Source organism: Saccostrea echinata, unplaced genomic scaffold, assembly GCF_033153115.1.
Source record: "Saccostrea echinata isolate AGI-Se365-2 ecotype Australia unplaced genomic scaffold, CSIRO_AGI_Sech_v1 ptg000015l, whole genome shotgun sequence".
NCBI classification, from domain to species: Eukaryota; Metazoa; Mollusca; class Bivalvia; order Ostreida; family Ostreidae; genus Saccostrea; species Saccostrea echinata.
Window position 1 is genome coordinate 6864844 of NW_026889764.1, and position 22574 is coordinate 6887417.

General features: G+C 32.3%; 1 protein-coding gene across 2 annotated transcripts in view; it reads left to right on the forward strand.

Moving 5' to 3' along the window:
• The window catches only part of LOC133187802 (protein PRQFV-amide-like), a 32323-nt gene extending 31112 nt beyond the window's left edge, over positions 1-1211 (forward strand). The window contains exon 4 of one of the 2 annotated variants that reach the window (XM_061323202.1): positions 427-1211. In XM_061323202.1, coding sequence (XP_061179186.1) covers positions 427-1040 — 614 coding nt within the window. In that variant the 3' untranslated portion in view covers positions 1041-1211. The remainder of the gene's footprint in view (positions 1-426) is intronic. The other variant, XM_061323203.1, reaches the window with a different exon arrangement.
• The last annotated feature ends 21363 nt before the right edge of the window (positions 1212-22574 follow it).

Here is a 22574-nt window from a genome sequence, read left to right on the forward strand (position 1 = left end):
GATTGAAATATTCTGATACGCAGGATAACTTCTACAGTTTTTATCTGTTATATGTCATACTTGTCAAACGTTGGTAACCTTAAACATAAAAACATTAACATAAAAACATTACTATTTATAAAAAGGAAAAAGAATTAGAAATAGTTACTTCATAAACAATAAATCTTTCTATCAATATATTCGAAGGGGATCAATTACATGTTAAGTATTCTGCTAATTAGGGATATGGATTTGCTTGAGGATTATACAAAATTCATGAATATGTAAACAAATTTGAACCAAACAAGCAAAGAAAAAAATACCAATGTTTCTATCAAGTAAATCAAGTGCATATACATCGATACATTGCAAAACTTCACAAGGTTACCAACATTTAATAAATTTACATTTTTTGCAAGCTAATTCAACATTTCATTTTTATTTCAGATGATTCCAATAAGGAAAATCTTCTTAAATCTGCTTTAAGAAGCTTGTCAGAAAACAGACTTAATTCAAGGGAGGAATCTTTAGCTCAGTCTCCAGTAAACATCAATGAGGATTTCCAGGAAAATGCCGAAAATTTTGATCCTGATCGACTTCAAACACAACACAATTTGGACGAAAACTGTTCAGATTCCATCCACTCCCCTGTGGAAGAATATGGTGACGATTTTAATGAACCCAAAAACCAAATTCCGGCTGAAAACAACATGGAAAATCAAAGAATTAAGAAATATTCTGAATTTCTAGGTAAAAGATTTTCTGAATTCTTAGGAAAACGCGGATTTCCAAAGAGGTATTCAGAATTTCTTGGCAAACGCTTACGTCAGGGCAAACGTTTTTCGGAGTTCCTCGGGAAGCGAAGTCTTGATAAAAAATATTCTGAATTTCTTGGAAAAAGAAATCATAAAACAAAACGATATTCAGAATTTCTTGGGAAAAGGTATTCCAAAGGTAAACGCTATAGCGATTTCCTAATGGGAAAACGGTATAGCGATTTCTTAATGGGAAAAAGGCATAACTTGTTTAACAAAAGGCAAGGGGAGTGGGTGGGAAAATGAACACAAAAATTCCTTTGTATCTTTTCTAGAATATAATATCTATGAAACATATCAGAAATATTGTAAATTTCTCCTTAACTTAATTAAGTGTTACACAAATACATGTATATCTTTGAATTTGTCTGTATTAATATTGATATAGAGTTGCTCAATAAAATTAATTTATGTTTACATTCTGTTTTTTTTTCTTTTTCATACGATGGAAATTAAACCTACAAATAAATGAATGATACATCTTCAAATTTGACAATCTTGCGACATGTCCCAAGGAGAAAATATACATGTTCATTCTTATATATACTAGGACATGTCCAAACACCAAAAGAAAGTTACAACTATATGTCTATCCGAACGGGAGGATATCATTTGGTTTTTTTGCATGTCAGTCTCTGTTTCAAACAAGCTTCATTCAAAGTCACTAGGAAATAAGATATAGTGCTATACAATACTCTCTAACACTGAATTGGAATTGGTACAAAGATCAGTATATTATATGTTGTTTCCCATGACCTTTTATGATCTTGATTAAGTTACTAGTATATAGGTCATGATTAATAAGCAATGAGTGGTTAATCGTTTCCAGACCACAACTTTGAAACCATGTTCTGCATGATTTCAAACACGAGTTATGTTGTTTCTTATGCTGCTGAAAAGGTGTGAAATGATCTTGACTTAAGATACTGCTCTTAATTTAAATGTTTTTAAGGTCATGCAATGAATCTCAGAGATATAATAGTGGGAGATATCCTTTTCGGCAAAAAAACAAAATCTTGTTCCAATTTTTTTTTTTACATTTTAACACAATCAACTTGAAGGCTTAAAAGTTATTTTTTATTGTAAAAGGACACATTTTCCTCCAAAATTTACTAAATTCTTTTTAGACTTTTTTTATTCTTTTTTTATCGGAATAGTAAATCATATCAATCACAGCGAATATAGGAAAGGTATGCTTTCAATAAAATAGGTGAAGATAAAACGGTGATTCATCTTTAAAAAAACTACAAACAATATAAATTTGTAATCAGGACATAAAACACGAACCCCTTGAATTCCTGGAGGTGGGATCAAGGGGCCTAGGAGGAGTAAGCCTCCCCTCTCTACCGGTCACACCCGCCGTGAGCCCTTTGTATTGATCAAGTAGACGGATAATCCATTATAAAATTTAGTATAAAAAACGCCTTACAAAATTGGTATGAAATATGTCAGTCAAAAAACGGCTTTATGATAAGTTGTATTATGATAAAGACCACAGAATCTACGAAATGCTGTTGAAATGAGGTTGTAGAAATCCCTGTAACATCAACTTATCTGTCAATAGCTTGCCTCGGATTTCAAACATTCCATGTGCGTCTTTTGTATAAAATCTTGCATAAAATCTCTGGTTGTGTGGAATTAAGACAATTTTAAGTATGGATGGTATTTTTATTTTTAAAAATTCTTCGGTTTAGAAAGGATCATACTCAGATTATGTTAATGAGTATCGAATAGATGGGAGACATAAACACCATATACAGGTGATGGAATATAACTTCATAAATATAGCTGACGAAGGAAAAGCTGAATTCATCTAGTTTGTCAAAAGATTCTTTGAAAAATAGTGTTTAAGAAAACATCAAAGGCTGAAAATATAACAAGACAGAACTACAATTATATATCGGATCAAATTTAAAACAAGAAATACTTAAGTTTATTCAAAATATTTAATACTGCCTCGAGTATAATTAAGATGTGAATTAATATTATTTTTTTGAATTACCATTTCTCTTCTGCAAATATTTGAAATTTCTGGCACACAATTTTTAGAAATTGCCGTTTAAGCAGAATTTTTCGCGAGGTTTTAATTTTGGCATTTTTAGCGAGGGTTCTGAGATCGCTAAAATTGAATATCGCTTAAATTTTATTTCGTATTGCTTGTTAAAGCTATCTCACTTTACATTATAAAATCGCTAAAATTACTTCTCCCTAAAAATATTGACCATTTTTTGTGATAAATTGCTAAATTTGCGTCTCGCTAAAATTTCCACTTATACGGTATTTTTTTTTAAAGAGAAATCTATCTTTAAAGCAAGATAATTTTTTTCCAAATAAGGAGAAGGATATCGATCAGAGAAGGCTAATAACTGACTTCTGTGAAACATTTTGAGAGGGAAGGTAGAAAAGAAAATCAATAAATTAAGAAATAAAGCACAATTCTTTATCAAAGCACATCTATCTATCCTATAAGTATATGATATTGCTCAGCTATATGATTAAAATTTCTCAAAACAAGGGAAAATACGGATTCCGAAGATATTTTACTTCGTAAGTAAATGTAATGGTTTAATGAAGACAACAGAAGAATATTTTTAATAACGAAGTGTAAAAATGGGATAGTATGCCTAGCAAGAGTAAGCATCCCCTTTTGATTGGTCACACCAACCGTGAGTCCTATGTATTGATCAGGAATACGGAATACTCCGTAGTCAAATTTAGCTAAGCAATTACCAAACAATTGGTAACAAACATGTCAGACTGAAATATATGGAGATAACGAACAGTATTCAAGCTCAAAAGTCCATTAAACATTACAAAATAGGTGCAGAGCAAACACGGACCTCCAAAACATCAGAACTGGGATCAGGTGCCATTGAGGAGTGAGCATCCCCTGCCGACCGGTCACAACCGCCGTGTGCTCCTTGTCATGATCGGGAAATAGAAAAATCCGTCGACAATTCAGTGTGTAAATAATGGCCTAACAATTAGTATGAAAAACGTCAATCAGCATTTGACTCAATGATAAATTGTATTTGCTGACAAGGTCATTGTATCGACCATAGAACTTACGAAATGATGACTTTATACGAGACTGCTGATATTCTTGTTTCATCAACTTGTTTGTCAATGATTTATCTCGTTTTAGAAATTGTGCATACGTAGAGCATGCTCTTGCGTATCGAATCAACTGAGAGATATAAACACCGTATGCAGGTGATAAAGGTATATTGCTGCCTAAGTAAGGGAAGTTGACGATTGAAAAGTTAAAGTCATCACGTTTATCATAAAACTTGGTTGTTAGATTACCATTAACGTCTTTTTCAAGTGAAATATCCAAATATGAAACAGATGTGTCAGACTCTGTAGTATCTTTTATCTCAAGCTCACCGGGATATATTGTATCGACATAAGAATGGAAATAACAATTGTTAATTGACAATACGTCGTCGATGTATCTAAATGTCGAGTGGAAGGCCACAGCAAGTGTTTTCTTCTTATCATGTATAAGATTTTGGACAAATTCTGCTTCATATGAATACAAAAAAGTCTGCTAATAACGGGGCGCAATTGGTACCCATGGGAATTCCAATAGATTGTTGGAAGACCTGGTATCCAAAATCACATAGATGTTGTCAATCAGAATCTCAAGCATCTTTTTAATGTCAACTTCAGAGTAATTGTGTGTACAATCAGAATGTTTTTAACAAAATAATTTTGCAAATGACCAATGCAAGATAAGTAAATTTACGAGTTCCATTTTTATTGAAAAAGCAGCTGTCAATGATATCAAAAAGCCTGGATTTTAATTTATCGTGGGGAATGGTTGTGTATAAAGTTGAAAAGTCGTAAGTTTTTAAACTGTTGATTTTGGTAAAATCTTGTGATTTCAAATTTTCCAAAAGTTCCTTGGAATTTTTAAGTATCCACATCTGATTTACACCACTTCTCGAATATATTGATGCACAGTACTCTTGAAGTTTCCAATTCACTACTGATAATATCTTAGTGAGGAGTAAAGAAAGAGGCTTGGTTGAACATTACTGGAACCCGCTATGTATCTTTGTTAGTAAGGATTTTAATGGAATCCAATATAGATATGGTAATTCAAACTCATTTTGGTTGTTTGGAATATTAAAAATATTCAAAACTGACATTTGATTTTGAAGAATTTCTTCCTTAGAAAGAGAACTATGAGTATAAGTTGGATTACCACTTGTAGAATTAAATGCAAGTTCCTCTAAAATACATTTAATATAATGAGCCTTACAAACAAAGACAATATTGTTACCTGCTTTGTCAGCAGGGACCAGTACGTACTGATCATGTAATCTATCTAATTCTTTTTTCACTTCTGGATTATTGAATACAAAAGGATAGATGGTTCTCATATTGCCCCTCAATCTTTTAATGCGCGAGTTTAGCATACATCTGATATATTTAATCCATTCTGACAAAGTGTCAAGGTCTTCTTTTTTATGTCTGGCCCATCGCCTGGCTTAATCCTCTACAGAATCCATAATATTTATGAAATTCCGACGCCAGTTGAAGGATCGGGGTTCCTTATATTTAGGACCTTTTAAAATTAATGATCTAAGGTCCTCATTATTAACTATATTTATGTCACCAGTAATAACGTGTCCAAAAGGACTATAGTTATAGGGTGAAGAAGAACATGAACAGGATGGAGGATTATGTTTCAGATATTCGATATCCAGGCACTGTAAAGTTTTCTTGTAATTAAAAAGTTTGGAAGCAATAGTCGATATATATTTTTAGGAAATACAAGGTGTAGTCTTTAACTTGAAATATGGTGGAATACAAGACTGCACCCTTTTGTTTGTGATTAAGAATATTACTTATATTCCTTTGTTGGCATATTGAAGTTTAAGGAAAAATGCACTGTATTAGCTGCTTCTTCTTCAGTAAAACGTGGGGGTTAAAAAAGCCTATGATTTGCAATATCCATAATCACAGATCCGAGCCTATATTCTGGTGTCGAGGAATCAAACAATGGACTTTCCTTCACCTTTTCAAGAAGACTATGTAAAAGTTTCAAAGGGACAGAGTAAAGTTTGGTGCGAATATGATGTAGACCTAACTGTTGATTTACGTAAGGTAGTAATGAATCAAAAGAGACATCGTACGACCCAGTGATAGTTTGTATTTGGTAACGATGTCATTATAAAGACCGTAGAATGACTTTAAACGGGGTTCAAACTTCTTACCCGCAAGTCCAGTGAACACGCACGTGTACCAGTGATGTCTTGCATTATATAATGTTACTAGTGGTTGCATCTAAAGGTTGTTTTAAAACAATTTGTATGTAATTTTCATTAAATTATTATGATTCATTTCATTATTAATATGATGTATTGATTGAATAATTGAAGAAATTAATGTAAAACCTTATTATCCATGTCACCACAAATAAATGTTCGGTTTCTGTAAATCGAGGCTTCGCAAATGCAAAATCGTCATGAAAGTATCTTGACGATAAGTATTTACCCGACGTCTTGCCTATTGACGACTCAAGTCAGCTTTTGGCGACTTTTAACTTACGGTACTACACATTCATGACATTGACACTTTTAAAGTAACGATGCAAATGCCTAGCAAATTGGGAATTTTTGTTTTTGCTTACCTACATACCTAGAATAAAAAAATAAAACTTCTCATGGTAACAAAAAAGAAATAAGGGCATAGAAAATTGCAGAAACTCACTCTTTTTTGCTGAAACCGACGTGTATCATGGCTTTTCCCCGCTCCTCTGCGAACACATGCTGCATTTTATTCGAAATATTTTCTGTTTTTTGCTGAAAGAATTGTTCAAAGAAACCAAAACAAAACCAAAGAAAAAATCGTTCAAAATTACACCAGCACGATTTTTCCTTTCTCAGGTAAAATTGTCATTGTTCAATGGAATTTTTGTGTCGTACTTCCGTATATGACAGAAGGTATTGAAATACATAGAGTGTCGGGTATGAAGTTTTGATTAGTATAATTATCTTAATGTCGAGTTGAAGGTCTGTGACGGTACATATTGTCGTTTTGTACATATTGTCGTCGGCGACGATATGTACCTACCCTCAATGCACATATTGTCGTCCATCGGTACTTACTGTCGCCGGCGACAATATGTACCGAGACGAGCCTTATTTTTCTCCTGCATAATGGACGACAAAATGTACAGTCAAGCACCAGCACATATTGTCGTCGGCGACAATATGTACAGTCAAGATCGGCATATATTGTCGTCGATATATTGTTTTGACGAATATTTACTTGAGAAAGGAAAGAGAGATTGACAAACACACACACAAAAGCACGAAGGGAGATAGACAGCATTCCTCGCAATACTGTTGGGAGAAATTGTTTTGGTAAGAAAATTGTGTCCAGGATTGATGTACACCACTATGATATGTCAAAATACCGTTATTCTTAAGATATCTGATAAACTGACCTTTTCATTTTTCTTGTAATGTATACTTGGAGATTGAATACATGTATTATTTGTTTTTTGTTCAGTAGTAATGATTATTTGGAAATTATTTTTTGCGTTATTCTTAAATACAATCATGTGCCGATATAATTGGTGGAGGGGTTGACATTTCTAGACCACCTAAACTGGAATTCAAGTCAGCTTTTCTGATCACATTTTGTCTGACCGTCCCTCTGTCTGTAATTTTTTCTCAATTTCAGCTTCTTCTCAAGAACTACTGGGCCAATTTCAAGCAAAGTTGCCACAAAGCATCCGTGGATAAAGGGAATTCAAGTTTGTTCAAATGAAGGGTCATGCCCTCTTTCAAGACTAGTTACAAATTAGTGAAAATTTAGTGATATCTTTTAAAAATCTTCTCAAGAACCACTGTGTCAGAAAAGTTGAAACCTATGTAAAGTTTCATCATGATGTGTAGATTCAGGTTTATTCAGATCATGTCCCTCGGGGGAAGGGTGTGGCTACAGTAGGTGATTAAAGTTTTTCATAGAATATTTAGAAAAAAAATCTTTCATTTTTTTCAAGAAGTATTGGGTCAGAAGAGATGATACTTATGTGAAAGCTTCATACGTTAGTTCAATTTTGAGGTGCTGGCTTGAAAAAGATCCCTCACTGCTTAATGACCCTGAGTGCCAAGTATAAGTCTAAATTTGAAGCCCTCCACCGGCAAGTGGTGACGTCTACTTACGAATGAAAAAATTCTCGAGAGTGACATTATAACAACAAACAAACAAACAAAAATGAAATCAATTTTGTTCACATCATGACCCCAGGAGTAGGGAAGAACCACAATGGGCGATCAGTTTTACTTAAGAATATATGGTGAAATTATCTTCTCAAAAACAGCAAAGCAATGATTAGTCATATTCATATGGATTGATTGATTGATTATTATGTTTAACGCCGAGTCGGTAATATTTCAACCATATTTCGGCGATCAAATTAAGTGTATATGACCATTTTTGAAGTTTTTGGTTTCTCTGGTCATATTTACATGTATATGGATCATTGCCGTGCATTGTCATGCGACATGTTTTGATGGACGACAATATGCGCAGTTAGGGTACATGTGTATGTACATAATGTTGCGGGCGACAATATGAACAGGACGACAAAATGTACCATCACAATCACGCTGCATGGAGTAGCATGAGACAGGTCGGTGTGGTTCACACACCAATCACATTCACAAAACTACCAAAAAACAACAAAAGAAATCTTAGAGCAACAATATATGTGCGACGACAATATGTACAGTGAGGGTGAGGCACATAATGTCGCCAGCGACAATATGTACATGTGTAACTTTTCAGCCGGCGACAATATGTACCGATGGACTACAATATGTGCAAAACGACAATATGTATCGTCACAAGGTCACAGAAGGAGTTTTTTTCGTTGTTATGTAGAAGTTTTCAAAAAAAAAAATCTGTTTTATGGGAATGTAAACATATATAAGCTAATAAAGGAACACAATTAGTGCCTATTGGATTTCCAACAGATAATTGGAAGACCTGGCAAATACTACATACAATGAGGAACACCAGCGTCTTTTAAATATCAAGTTCAGAGAATAAGAATGATTGTTAACTAAGAAATTTTGTAGATGACCAATCACAAGATATATAAATCATGAAAAGGAGATTGGCGAAAAAGGCGTGCAAAATACATGTTACTATATACATGTAGCTTCAAATATAGAAAAATCATATCAATCTGTAAAATTACTAATAGTATTTAAAGTTCTCATAATTGAAAAGTATAGAATTATGACAAACAAAACTTTTCTGCGGAAATTCTTTGTGACAAAAACCATTCTGTGATTTTTAAAAAAAGTGGTTTTCTTGAGTTTCGAACGCAAACAATAAAAAACCTGAGTATCCATTTCCCTTACAGACAAACACGCTAACCACTATGCTAAACACCGTATGACAAATCATGTTTGTGATATGACCCTTGAATAAATACTTCTAGGAAAGATACGAATGTTACGTCATACATATTTTTAGGTAAAATGGGTCTTTGTTCCATGGTTTTTGTTAGCTGAAAATGTATGTTTTTACGCATACTTTGGGTATAATCTTTTCCAAAAAATAAAGAAATGGTCGTTTTTGCCCTCTTTAGTATATGTATACTACATGCATTTCATAGACAATAAATTTCAATTTTCATGAGACTGTTGCCAATTGTGAAAATTTTACATAAAGTGTATGTAAATAAATTGAATATCAAAGAAAATTTTGTCATAATAGAGATATATTTTTTCACTTTTGTTTTTGTCGCACAATAGGTATATTTTGTTGCCTTGTTCGCCTTTCTTCTTTACGAGTTCAATTTTTATTGAGGAAGCACAGTTGTCCATGATGTCAAAAAGCTTTAGTTTATGGTGAGGAATGGTTGTATAAAAATAAATAATTTTTCAAACATTCTTATTGGGATATAAATGCGGAATTATATCAGTTGAAAAAATCTCATAAAGTCCAAAGGGCCTGAACCCTGGATCCAGTTTCCGTGATTTGTAAATCATATTTGGTTCCTTTGATGCACAAGATGTGCATTTCGACAAACATAATTATGTCTCTTCAGTCATGCCGAAACGTTGAAAATTCAAAATACATGTATTTAAATAAGAAAGATTTTGAAGAGTTGAAAAGGTGCATGCCAAAGATTGGATCCAAATGCGTCGAAGGATGGCTAAATACTTATCATAACCATGCAAACTGTTTTCTTGCTAAATGTCCATGTGTAAAGAAGATTTTCAGAATATTTAATGTGTTTTCAATATAAATGACCAACTTGACGAAACCATGGACTTTTAACTCCGTACCGCGGGTAATGAATTTTAAAATATTGGTAAAAGGTTAAGAACTCCTGTTAATCATGAAGACATGTTGCAAGCGAGTTGTCCGTGAGAAAAGTACACCATTTAAAAAAAAAATGTATTTTCAATATATATGACCAGTTAAACCCTGCTCGGGAATATAAATCCTGGACCAATGGGATTTGAATTTTACAATTTTGGTAAAAGATTGAGCAAGATTGTAATCATTAAGACTGTTTGCTCTAATATATCCATGAGAATAAAGATTTTCATGGGTGTACATGTAATATATTATCAAAATAAAGCTATAATACATGTACATGTGCCAACCCCAAATCTCTAATCATAGTATCGGAGGCCATGAATTTAATAAGATTGTCAGAAGACTAACTGCTTATACCGTACAAGTGGAATTTTTAGCGAGACGCAAATTTAGCGATTTATCCCAAAAAATTGGTATATGTTTTTAGTGAGAAGTAATTTTAGCGATTCTATAATGTCAACAAAGATAGCTTTAACAGCCTATGTGGACTAAATTGTTAGCGATATTCAATTTTAGATCTCAAAACCCTCGCTAATAATGCCAAAATTAAATCCTCCTAAAAATTCTGCTTATACGGTAATAATCAAGCAGATCTCATATCTACTTGGTGTCCATGAGTTAAGAATAGTTTAAGGATGTAACGGGATTTAAATATAATGACCGACAAATTCAATTCTAGGTTCTAGACCCCGAAAACATGAAAAAGACCATTCTAGTAGGAGTTTGAATGTGTACTCACTGTAATCATGCAGTTTGCATGCCAGATATTCATGAGTAAAGCGATTTTAAAGATGTAATGTATTTTCAATATATGCTCAACTTAGCCCATCCTAGGCATGAACCCTAAACCCAAGGACCATGAATTACGATATTACAATTATGTGGCCAACTGAATTTCACTCTGGAGCTTGAACAATTGACCCATTAGGGCCATGAATTTATAATTTTGGTAGAGTATCACTTGCTTGTTATAATCAAGCAAACATTTTCCCTGCTAGATATCCAGAAGTAAATAAGAGTTTTGACTTTAGCCAACTTCTCTGCATATGAAATTTCAAACTTTATCCATGTTATATACCCAAAATAGATCAAAATATTACAGCCATTTCAAAGAAGAGAGAGTAAATTTTCAAAAGCTAACGAAAAAAACCCATGACGGATATCGACAGATGAAAACCCATACCAATAGGCTGACCCTGGTGACGTAAAACTTTTTCTCTACAGACTATTGGGGCCACATTTTGTCAGATCATTATACTAGTATTACAACGTTGATGGAGTAGAAATTTGAGTTTCTTCAAAAGATTTTCCCATACACAAGTTTATCCTAATAAGAAGTTCTAGACTTGTATAGAAACATAGAAAAAAAATCATTCTTCCATAATTTTTTTAAGAAGAGCAAGGATACAATTTAACAAATTTATATGAAGAGCAATTGCATGAAGTGCAGATACAAATTTAATCAAAACATGACCCCTTGGAAAGAGTACGACTACAATCGGAGCTGAAAATTGTAGAAATATAGAAACTTGGAAATTTACTGGAAAATTCTTTAAAAGTCTTTCTTCATTCAAAATCAGAAATTGTGAAATTGATATGCAAGTACTTTTCATGCATAAAGACAGGTATCAACACATCTAGCTTCTCAATTTCAACACGTTTAGCAAATTGAAAGTTATAAAATAAACATAAAGGTACATTGTATAATACAATAGTTACTGGGTAAGTCGCTCATAGGGAGTGAATGCTGGGTACACGTGGTTGTAATGGCAGGTGCGACTGTAGCTAGAAGTATAGGTTAAGGTGTGTTCATAGATTGCAATCTCATGTAGCCAAACTCAAGTTTGTTCCTAAATTGAACAGTTTAAATCTTAATACCACTACATGGAGATGCTTGCATAATAAATTGACGAATATTTGTTCTCTTGTTCAAGGGAAGATTTTATCAAGATTTTACTCTATATTCCAATGTAATAAATTTTGATCCCTATTTTTACTCTATCTTATCTGAATTGAAGAACTTTGAAAGTGTAAATATTCACAGTGATACCTCTTCATTAATTGCAGCTATTATGGCCCAAGGAGAAGGAGATTTAAAAGGAGATATTTGCCTGTTTTTATATGTCTTTGCTCCACAAATTTTGGCTTCATTCAAGTTCCTCCGCGCCACATAAAAAAAAAATGGGCGTTGGGTACACTGATTGGCAAAAAACTGGTATTTACATAAAAGAAGATTTTTGCAATTCTTTCTTATCTGTCTTGTCTATTGGGTCTATTAAGACCTGTTTATGATCTAAACCTATTTTTACCATAAACAAGCATTATTCATATCTGGTTGGAAAGGGACATCTGAACAATCTCAGTTATTCATTCGGTTGCAACTTGCTTCTTGAAATGATGAATATATAATACGAATGGATTTACTGCACAATTTAATAACTGTTCAAATGCTAAGGAGATGGGTGAACAAGGCGTGCAAAATGCCTATAGCTTCAAATATGATGTCATATTCAATTTATGAATTAAAGTTCATATTATTGAAAGTTATGATATTATGACAAAACAAAACTTTCTGCGGAAAAATTCTTTTAGCAAAAATCATTCTATGATTTAAAAAAAAATGTGGTATTCTCGGAGTCAATAAAAATCCTGAGCATAATTTTTTTTTAAGAATAACATGATAACCACTACACTACACAGCTCATGCAAATATCGCCATTTAAATGACACTTGACTAAATAGGCCTATAGACTTCAAATTTTCCTTGGAAATATAGGAGTGCTTTGTAATAAATGCGTATTTTTAGATATAGTGGCTCATGTTTTTATTAATCGAAACATGACTAGTACAAATGTATCATCTTTAAAAAAAATTGGAGCAAAGACCAACTGATATAGAAAAAAATGTTATATAGCATTAAAAAAATGCCCTCTATGGTGTGTATTCATGTATGCCATTTCATAGACGAATAATAGGCCTAGTTTGTTGCAAATTGTGGAGATTTTACATAAAGTATACGTTATTGCTAACTGAATTTTTTTTAAATATAATGACCGAAAAGAAATTGTTTTATAATTGAGATTTAATTTATCTTTTTCTTTCTGTCGAACTAAAAACGTTTTTTCTCGGCTTGTTTGTCTATCTTCTTTATCACTCACATCTTTAGAGATTATTTTGGAATACAACTAAGCAGAAACACAACAGCTACAATGTATTCAAAAGATGCATGTAAATTAGCATGTGTTCATTTCATAATTTTAAAAGGAATATTTTCATGCAAATCTAAAATGTTACATAAACTAATCGTAACAAGCAACAAGATTCAACTTTCTCTTCCCAAGATTTGCATTAATTTTCACATTTAAAAGCAAGGATTGTCAATATGGCATTGTCAGGATCAAAACTTGATGTTTTCCTCGCGTTTAAAGACAGACAGGAGTAATGACATCTAAACTGATAATCTAAGCTAAGTACATTTTCACGCCACAAAAATAGTTATTTTAAAAACATTTACCAAAATGAATTTTATCCTATGATCTAGTGTTAATATTTGGAAAAAAAAAATAACGCTTATTTACATGATTTCACGTCTACTGGGTAAAAATCGTGCTCACAGTTACGCATACACGATCCTGTAAATTCTTTATATTAGTACAGGAATGTATCATATTACTGATCGGCTTGGCCAAGATCAGGTGCGCATGTTGGTTGCAGATTAACCAAAAAATAAAGTCAAATGAATAGTATTGCAAGTGCATGTATGTTCTATGTAACACTACATCCTTTTGGCAAATTGTTTGAAATTTCTATCCATTTCTGTCAAGCGGTTAAAAGATTTCACTCCTACTAAAGCAGAGACCCAAGTGGGCTACGGACTATACATATTCAGGCATAACATTTATCTTTATCATATTCAACTGAACAAAAAAGTATAATTCAAATACAATCTCTTCACAAAATATTGTTTGAGGGAAAAAAATCCATTAAAATGTTACAGTATATAAAGGGCATGGGTAAATTTGTTAATCTTTGAGAGTTTTTCTACTCTTCATATTTGGACATTTAAAGTAAAAATACATTAAAGTACTTTCAATTTTTCTAAAGATACTGTATATGGGTATGAAAATTTCAAACTTATTTGCTAATTATTAAAATAAATACTCGGAGAAAAACTGATTAAGATATTTTTGATTGACTATTTTGAGACCTTGGGCTACGGACTATACATTTAGTATTTTTTTTTATTTTTTGAGAGACCATATAAAAAAATAGTTGCTTCTATCAGTAAATATTTGTTAAATTTATCATCTTGGAGTTCACATGTGTTTAATAAATCCTTTCTTTTGGACATTAAATCAATTTATACAAAAATCCTGTGAAATTTAACAGAATAAAACAAAAACTTCATACAAAGTCACAATTCGAGTAAAATATAAATTGTCAGAACAAAATAATACATTTCATAATTACATGTAATTGGTGTTTTGATAACAAAATATAATTTAAGACCATCTAAAGACCAAGAATGAGTTTCAATTTAGCAACTAAGAGGGATAAATTTCATGTAAGCACTGGGGCTACTGACTATACAGTTAAACATCTCTATTGTGGACAATCAACTGAAAGAAAATATAATTGTATAATTAAATTTTGGGCAATTTTCTTTATTATTTGGTTTTCTATAACAGTTCACACAGCTTAGTTTTGAGTATTTATAATACGATGCTTAAAAATCAGTTTTCTAGTGCACTGGGTACTTTCAATGTAAAATTAAATTCCAGTTCAACTAATTAAAGCATTATTGGTGCATGTTTAAACTATAATGAATAAATACAACAGGAGCTGTAATTAAATCAAGGCATGATTTTTTAAGGGGTGGGTGGGTTGGGGGTGGGGGGTGGGGGTTCTTAGGGACTATATTGCTTCATTTAAAAAAAATATATATATATATTATACAGTTATTGACTGGGTATGAGGTCAACATATGATTTGTTGGACCTGAAGGTGAAAATGTTGCCCAAGGCCGCAGGCCAAGGGCAACATTTTCACCTTCAGGTCCAACAAATCATATGTTGCCCGAATCCCAGTCTATAACTGTTTTGTTATACCCTTCACTTAAGATAGAACACTAGAATTAAAACCTTTAAACAGATTTCCTCATATAATTAAACAATTTCTTTAAAACTAATATTTTGGCTTTATAAATAAAAATGCATGACAACAACAAAGATGCCATCTTTCAAATAGCATACGCGGTAACTCTTGAAACTTTGGCTATTTCCGTGTCGCCGATATTGAATGACGACTAATTACTTGTGACGTAGCAGTGACGATGCGGTCTAACAATTCTTATGTTGGACTGACAGACCGGTCAGCAATGAAATTGTTAGACCAATGAAAAAAATATTTAATTTGTTGGACATTTTATCTGTTATAAATATATATAAAGATATTTATAAGGGTATAACAATTTAATGTAATACATATAGCTCAAGATGGTCATTCAAAAGGTGTATCGGTATATAATTTATCATGATCATATGGTGTAATTCATAAAATAAAAAATACAAAACATGATTGACCATTTGAAATAAGAAAAAAAAACCCATAAAAGTACAATATTTAAGAAATAAAGTCCGCGTTATCGGGAATGTTGCAGGATAACCTCCGAGGTCGAGAAATGTTGTCTGAGATGTAAAAGCCGAGGAGTTAACAGAGGCTTTTATATTTCAGACAACATTTCTCGACCGAGGAGGTGTATCCTGCATCATTCGTGACAACAAGGCAACAGACACCAATCATTCTTCTATAACTTCTTTTGGTGTTAGCGCAAAAGCTATTCATTATCGTTTTTTTTTTTAATTTACTGGTAACTGTGAAAATATTAAACAAGAGCATGATTAATTTGTTGTTGAACACAAACTACAATGAAATATGAGGCTACGGACTATAAAAAATATTAGACCAGTATGAAAAAAAAATTACAAAATGTGCACACATTTTACCATATAACCACTGTATTTTTCTCATAGTACGTATACTTTTTCTTAAGTAAATTAAAAATTATTAAACACATTATATTTGCTCGAATTTTGCTACAAATTATGCATTTATTCCAGCATTGATAAATGTTAAACTATATAACAAAGGTATATCTGCACACATTTATTCATAATTTCCACAATTTTTATCCTTTTTCATTTCTGTAAAACATAAACTTAACCAGAATAATTTCTCTATAATAAAGAATATTTATTTTGGAATGTTTCATTCAAAATAATTTTAATTAACCATTTTTTAAACGTAAAAAATCAAGTGCAACAGCATAACGCTATAGATCCCGTAATACAAATATGCAATTTACGGCGCAAGCACTTTTTTCTGCGAACTTTGGGGATGTATTTCGCCACTTTCTCAATCAGCGACCTTTCATTCCCTAATTCTAGATATATTCTATAACTAACTGTATATTATATGCACTTCCTTATCCTTTATAGTCGTCTGTACAGACCAAAGCTCGCTTGTTGTGAATTTGTTGTCGGATGGCATAACGAGTTAAGTGGTCTGTCTGGTTATTTACATTAAGGGATCTGTAGCGTTATGGTCAAAGACTAAAATATAAGACCATAACGCTACAGTTCTGCAGCTAAATTCATACTCAACTATTCATAATCATAATTCATACTCAACTAATCTGTCAAATTAAATACATAGTAGCATCATTCTGTTGAAAACAAAGATTTTTTTAATTTGTAACAAACAGATAAAACTGTCCGAAATGGACAAATATACCCCGCTGGGTTTTTCAGAAAAGGTACCAATTAACTTATCTTATGGATCTAAGAGGTGTTCACAATTTGTTTAAATATTAGAGTGAAAACTTGATTGTTCATTATATTTTTTAATATATGGTGAAGTTAGCCGCAGCTTAATAAATCATCAGTACTAATAATTATTTTGTTTTTATAAGATGAAAAAATGAATTGCAACTATCTCTCATGTTTCTGGGACAGGGCACTCTGCAATTTTTTTTTTTTGTTTTTTTTTTGTTTTTTTTTTTGTTTTTTTTGTTTTGTTTTTTTTTTTTTTTTGTTTTTTTTTTTTTAAAAAATTTCAAAAGAATAAAAAATATATTATACAATATCAAATCAATCTTGATAAGTTTATACCAAATGAATTTTAAAAAGAAAAAGCTGGTCATCCAGTTACTATGTACTATTTAATTTGACAGCCTATAAATTGCAATTAAGAGAGTAAGAGATCTTTAATTCTCTGCCCAATTTCCAGGAGATATAGATAAAACCTGCTTAAGGAGGTTGGATCCTGCCATCAAAAGTAATGAGAATTTTTTATCAAGTATATTTTTAGAACTTATACACATAGCTTTATTAAAAATCAAAACAAAAAATAGGGGTCAATGCGCTTCTTTTGGCACTACAGAGCATTTAGTTTGACCTTTTTGCACTGTAAATACGTCTTACATGTACACATAAATCGATTTTTAAAGTTTTTACTCCAATAATTTTTGTTCAAATAAATAATGGGAACAAAAACAGTCTTATTTCATCTTAAATAGACACATTAAAATTTGTGACAACGAAGAAATTTTCAAATTACTCCGCATGTTCAATTATTTGACCTTTTTGCACTCAAACATTTTCATTTTTCTGGCATTAAGAATTTAACAAGCCAAAAAATCATTTGAAAATAATGACATTTTACTGAATTTAAGAAGAATGGTTAAAAGTATCGTATATATTCAGGAAAGAACACCAAAAGTGGGGGGGTGTGATGTTAATTTTTAGATATTACTAAAACAGTGCTAATTTTCAGCTTAAATAAGGGCTATTTTTTTCTTCATGTTCACAATATATTTGCTATATTTATCAAAAATGATGATAGAATTCATGACAGTTTATTTAATAGATAATTTAGGATCAATATAAAACAGTCCACTGCACAAAATAACTATGTGTGCAGACTGCATGTAAAAATAGGAATCCAAACTTAGCATACTACAAATACTTCGAAAGTGAAAAAATGATCATTTTCTTCTAAAAAACCTTCCGCCACAAAATATAGTTCCTCACTTAATGCTTTTAGTATAAAATTTAATCATGGAGTTTTAACTGAATATAGCTAAATTGGCATTGTAGAATCCAAATTTATTGTAAGAATTAAAACATTATGCAGAATTTCTGAAATATAGGTTAAGATAAAAATTTGCTCAAAAGCTCAGGAGCGAACCACGTTAATCAGAGATTCTCTAATAGCTTCCAACATTGAACTCATTAATTAATCTGTAACAGGATGCATGTCCACTCATAACTCCTACGGGACAAATGGATTTACACTATCTGCTGTGTAATACACTGTGACTCTGCACGTAGCACAAAAAAATACATATCTATGTCATTCTGTTGAAATATATATCATATACAGTACCAATTTTAATGCACCAGATGCGCATTTCGACAAATTATGTCTCCTCAGTGATGCTCATGACAAAACGATGGGAATCCAAAATTATTTAAATTAAAAAGACTTTGATCTGGAAAAAGGTGCCAAAGACAAAGATTTTTTTTAATTTGTAACAAAGCTTTATATAATGGGAAAAAAAGCTTGATGCAACATTTTAATAAGATTACTGCATGACTCTTAGATTTGTAGGGACTATCTACCTTAAAACATTTTTAAATGCTTGGTGATTTCTTTGAGTTTTAATGACTGGTTTTAAGCTGCAATTCACATTTTTGTACAGACAGACAAACGGAAATTCTGATTCCAATATATTCCCCTAAATCGGGGGATAGGGGTGGGGGTATAATAATCATACATGATGCCTTGGAGAAAGATTTTCTAAGATATACTCAATTTCCAATATATAACCAACTTAGTTCCACCCTGGGTTCTGGTTTCATGAACTTCAAACTTTTGTAGAGGCTTACTGTTTATTATATTCCACCAAAAATTAGCCTGTTTAATTGATTGATTAATTGATGGATTGTGTGTTGTTTAACGTCTCATTCGAGAATTTTTCATTCATATGGAGACGTCAACTGCTTTAAGTGAAGTGTCACAAATTTTGACCTATGCATGGCGCGTACGTTCGAAGTACTGAGGGATCTTTATCACGCAAACACCTTCAGTGACAAGGTTTTCAATGTCTCATCCCAAAGACCTTTTAATGCGGGGCGCTTGCCCAAGGAACAGTCACTATTTTTTTTTTTTAAATGCCCTATTGGTCTGACGCAGCGACGAGAACGAGAATCAAACCCGGGACCTCCTGGCCTCGAGACCATAAATCGAGAACAGACTGAAGCCAACATTTCGATTTTGAATATTTTGCATTTTATTTAACAAACGTACTTAAAAATTCGCAAGTTTGTATAATATTCCAATTTATACATATGGTGAAAATTTTGTTTCACTATCAAAATTATTTCAAAAGTTATGTTGATTTGAAATTCTGACTTAAGTCTGTTCTCAGTTTATGGTCTTGGGGCCGGAGGACATGAATTTCAGATTTTGATAAAGGGTTCAGTGCCCATTGTAATTATGCAAACAGCTTGTCTGCAAGCTGTCTCTGAGAAATGGTTATTAAAGGTGTAATGAATTTTCACGACCAACTTAGCTCCACCATGCTGGAACCAAAAACGATACAAAATTAACGGACCGTGGCACATGTATTTACGTTGTGGTAGAGGGCTCATTATACCCGCACTTTCTAAAGAAAGTTCGGGTATATTGTTGTTGCTTATTAGAATCATGCAAACAATTTGAATATTTGATGTCCAACAGCCAAAAAAAAAAAAAAAAAAAAAAAAAAAAGAATATGTTTCCATTTCAACTAATGACAGAGTAAGCCCCAACCTTGATCGTGAACTCTAGGGTAAAAAATGTCACATTTTTCGTAGAGGGCTCAGTACTTATCATACGTCTCTTTCCCATCCAGTTGTACAGAAGACATTTTCTAGAATATGATAAATGCATTATTAACCTATGACCAGCCTAGCCTCTCCCTGCGTCCTTAACTCTGAAGCCAGGAGAAATCAATTTTACAACTTTGCCAACAGTTTGATTGCTTGTTTTCCAGAAGTATTACGCTTAAGTTAAGTTTAATTGTAGTCTAGGAGTAAATATGATTCTTAAGATTGCATTAATTTTAGTTTAACATTATCAGCTTCTTATCTGGGACGGCTGAACCAATTGCAACAAATTTCGGTGCATAACATCTATGGGTAAAGTGGAAAAAATTTGAAAATCATGGTCTGTTTCCCTTTCTAAACTAAACAAAAATCAAATTAATTTATCTAAAGTAAAAATTTTCTATTAGACCATTTCATATTGCCATGATATATTGTCTACATAAAGAGGCGAAACTCTGATATATGATAATGTTCTGCTTCTCAAATTCAGATCCTTTCATTTTTTACGAAAAAAAATCAGGCTTATAGAAATTCTGACTGGCACTTGATTCATGATCCATGCACTTTTTTCATCCCGTATTCTTTACAGAACAGCAGATATTGCTTTGACATAAAAAAAATCCAAAAAAACCTTGAATAGGCCTTTAATAAAATACTTTGTTTGGAGGCATTGTGACTTTGACCCTCTCCTCTGACCTTCTAAAAATAATCATCTTTGAACAGTAAGATGGTCACTTTTGTATTTAGAATGTGATTCAGCCTTTTTTCAAGTATCAGATATAAAGACCTTTGACCTGCTTCCAAAATCAATTGAACCTCCATTTTTAGCTCTACTGGTCAGAGACCAGAAGAGCTTATGCGCTAGTAAAATGTTCGTCGTCCGTCTCTGTCAGTAAACAATTTTTCAAAACACTACTCCTGGTACAGTTTTGGACTGATTTCAATAAAACTTGGCAGACAAGTAGACTACACTAAGATACATAATTCAGTGCATCGGTTTTTGATTTCGATGAAAGGTATTACCATGGTTACTAAAAATAAAAATCTCTGTGAAATTCCTTTAAAACGATCCTTCTCCTACAGTTTTGATCTGTTTTCAATATCCTGGCACACAAGCAGACTACACTTAGATACATAATTTAGTGCATCAGCTTTTGATTTTGATGGAAGATGTTGCCATGATTACAAAAAATAGAAATTTCTGTAAAATTCCTTTAAAACGCTACTCCTCCCACAGTTCTGGTCTGACTGCAATACAAGTTAATTGGTCACAAAGTAGACTACACGAAGATACATAATTTAGTGCATGGGTTTTTGATTTCGATGAACGGTATTGCCAAGATTACTCAAAATAGAAATTTCTGTGAAATTCTTTAAAACGCCACTCCTCCTACAGTTTTAGTCTGATTTCAATATAACTTGGCACACAGGCACACACTGAGATACATAATTTAGTGCATCGTTTTTGATTTCGATGAAAGGTGTTGCCATGGTTACTAAATATAGACATTTCTGTAAAATTCCTTTACAACGCTACTCCTCCTACAGTTTTGGTCTGATTTCAGAATAATTCGGCACACAAGTAGACTACATTTAAATACATAATTTAGTGCATGGGTTTTTAATTTCGATTAACTGTCTTGCCCTTGTTACTAAAAATAGAAATTTCTGTGAAATTCCTTTAAAACGCTACTCCCCTAGTTTTGGCCCGATTTCAATATATCTTGGCACACAGGTAGACTACAATAAGATACATAATTTAGTGCATCAGTTTTTGATTTCGATGAACGGTGTTGCCATGGTTACAAAATATAGAAATTTCTGTAAAATATCTTTACAACGCTACACCTCCTACAGTTTTGGTCTGATTTCCATATAACTTGGCAGACAAGTAAACTACACTAGGATACGTATTTTAGTGCATCGATTTTTAAATTCGATGAAAGGTTTTGCCATGGTCACTAAAAATAGAAATTTCTGTGAAATTAATTTAAAACACTACTCCTGCTATACTTTTAGTCTGATTTCAATATAATTTGGCGTACAAGAAGACTACACTAAGATACATAATTTAGTGCATCGGTTTTCGATTTCGATGAAAGGTATTGCCACGGTTACTAAAAATAGAAAATTTCTGCAAAATTCTTTACAACGCTACTCCTCCTACAGTTTTGGTCCGATTTCAGAATAACTTGGTACACAAGTAGACAACACTAAGATACATAATTCAGTGCATCGATTATGATTTCGATGAACGGTGTTGCCATGGTTACTAAAAATAGAATTTTTTAAAAAATGCCTTTTGAACATTACTACTGCTACAGTTTTGGTCTGATTTCAATCTAATTTGGCACACAATTAGACTACACTACGATACATAATTCTATTTATTGCTGCATGTTGCAAAGTTTCAAATCCAAGTGCCGCCGAAATATGGCTGAAATAATGCCGACTCGGCGTAAAACAACAATAATCAATCAATCAAATCCAA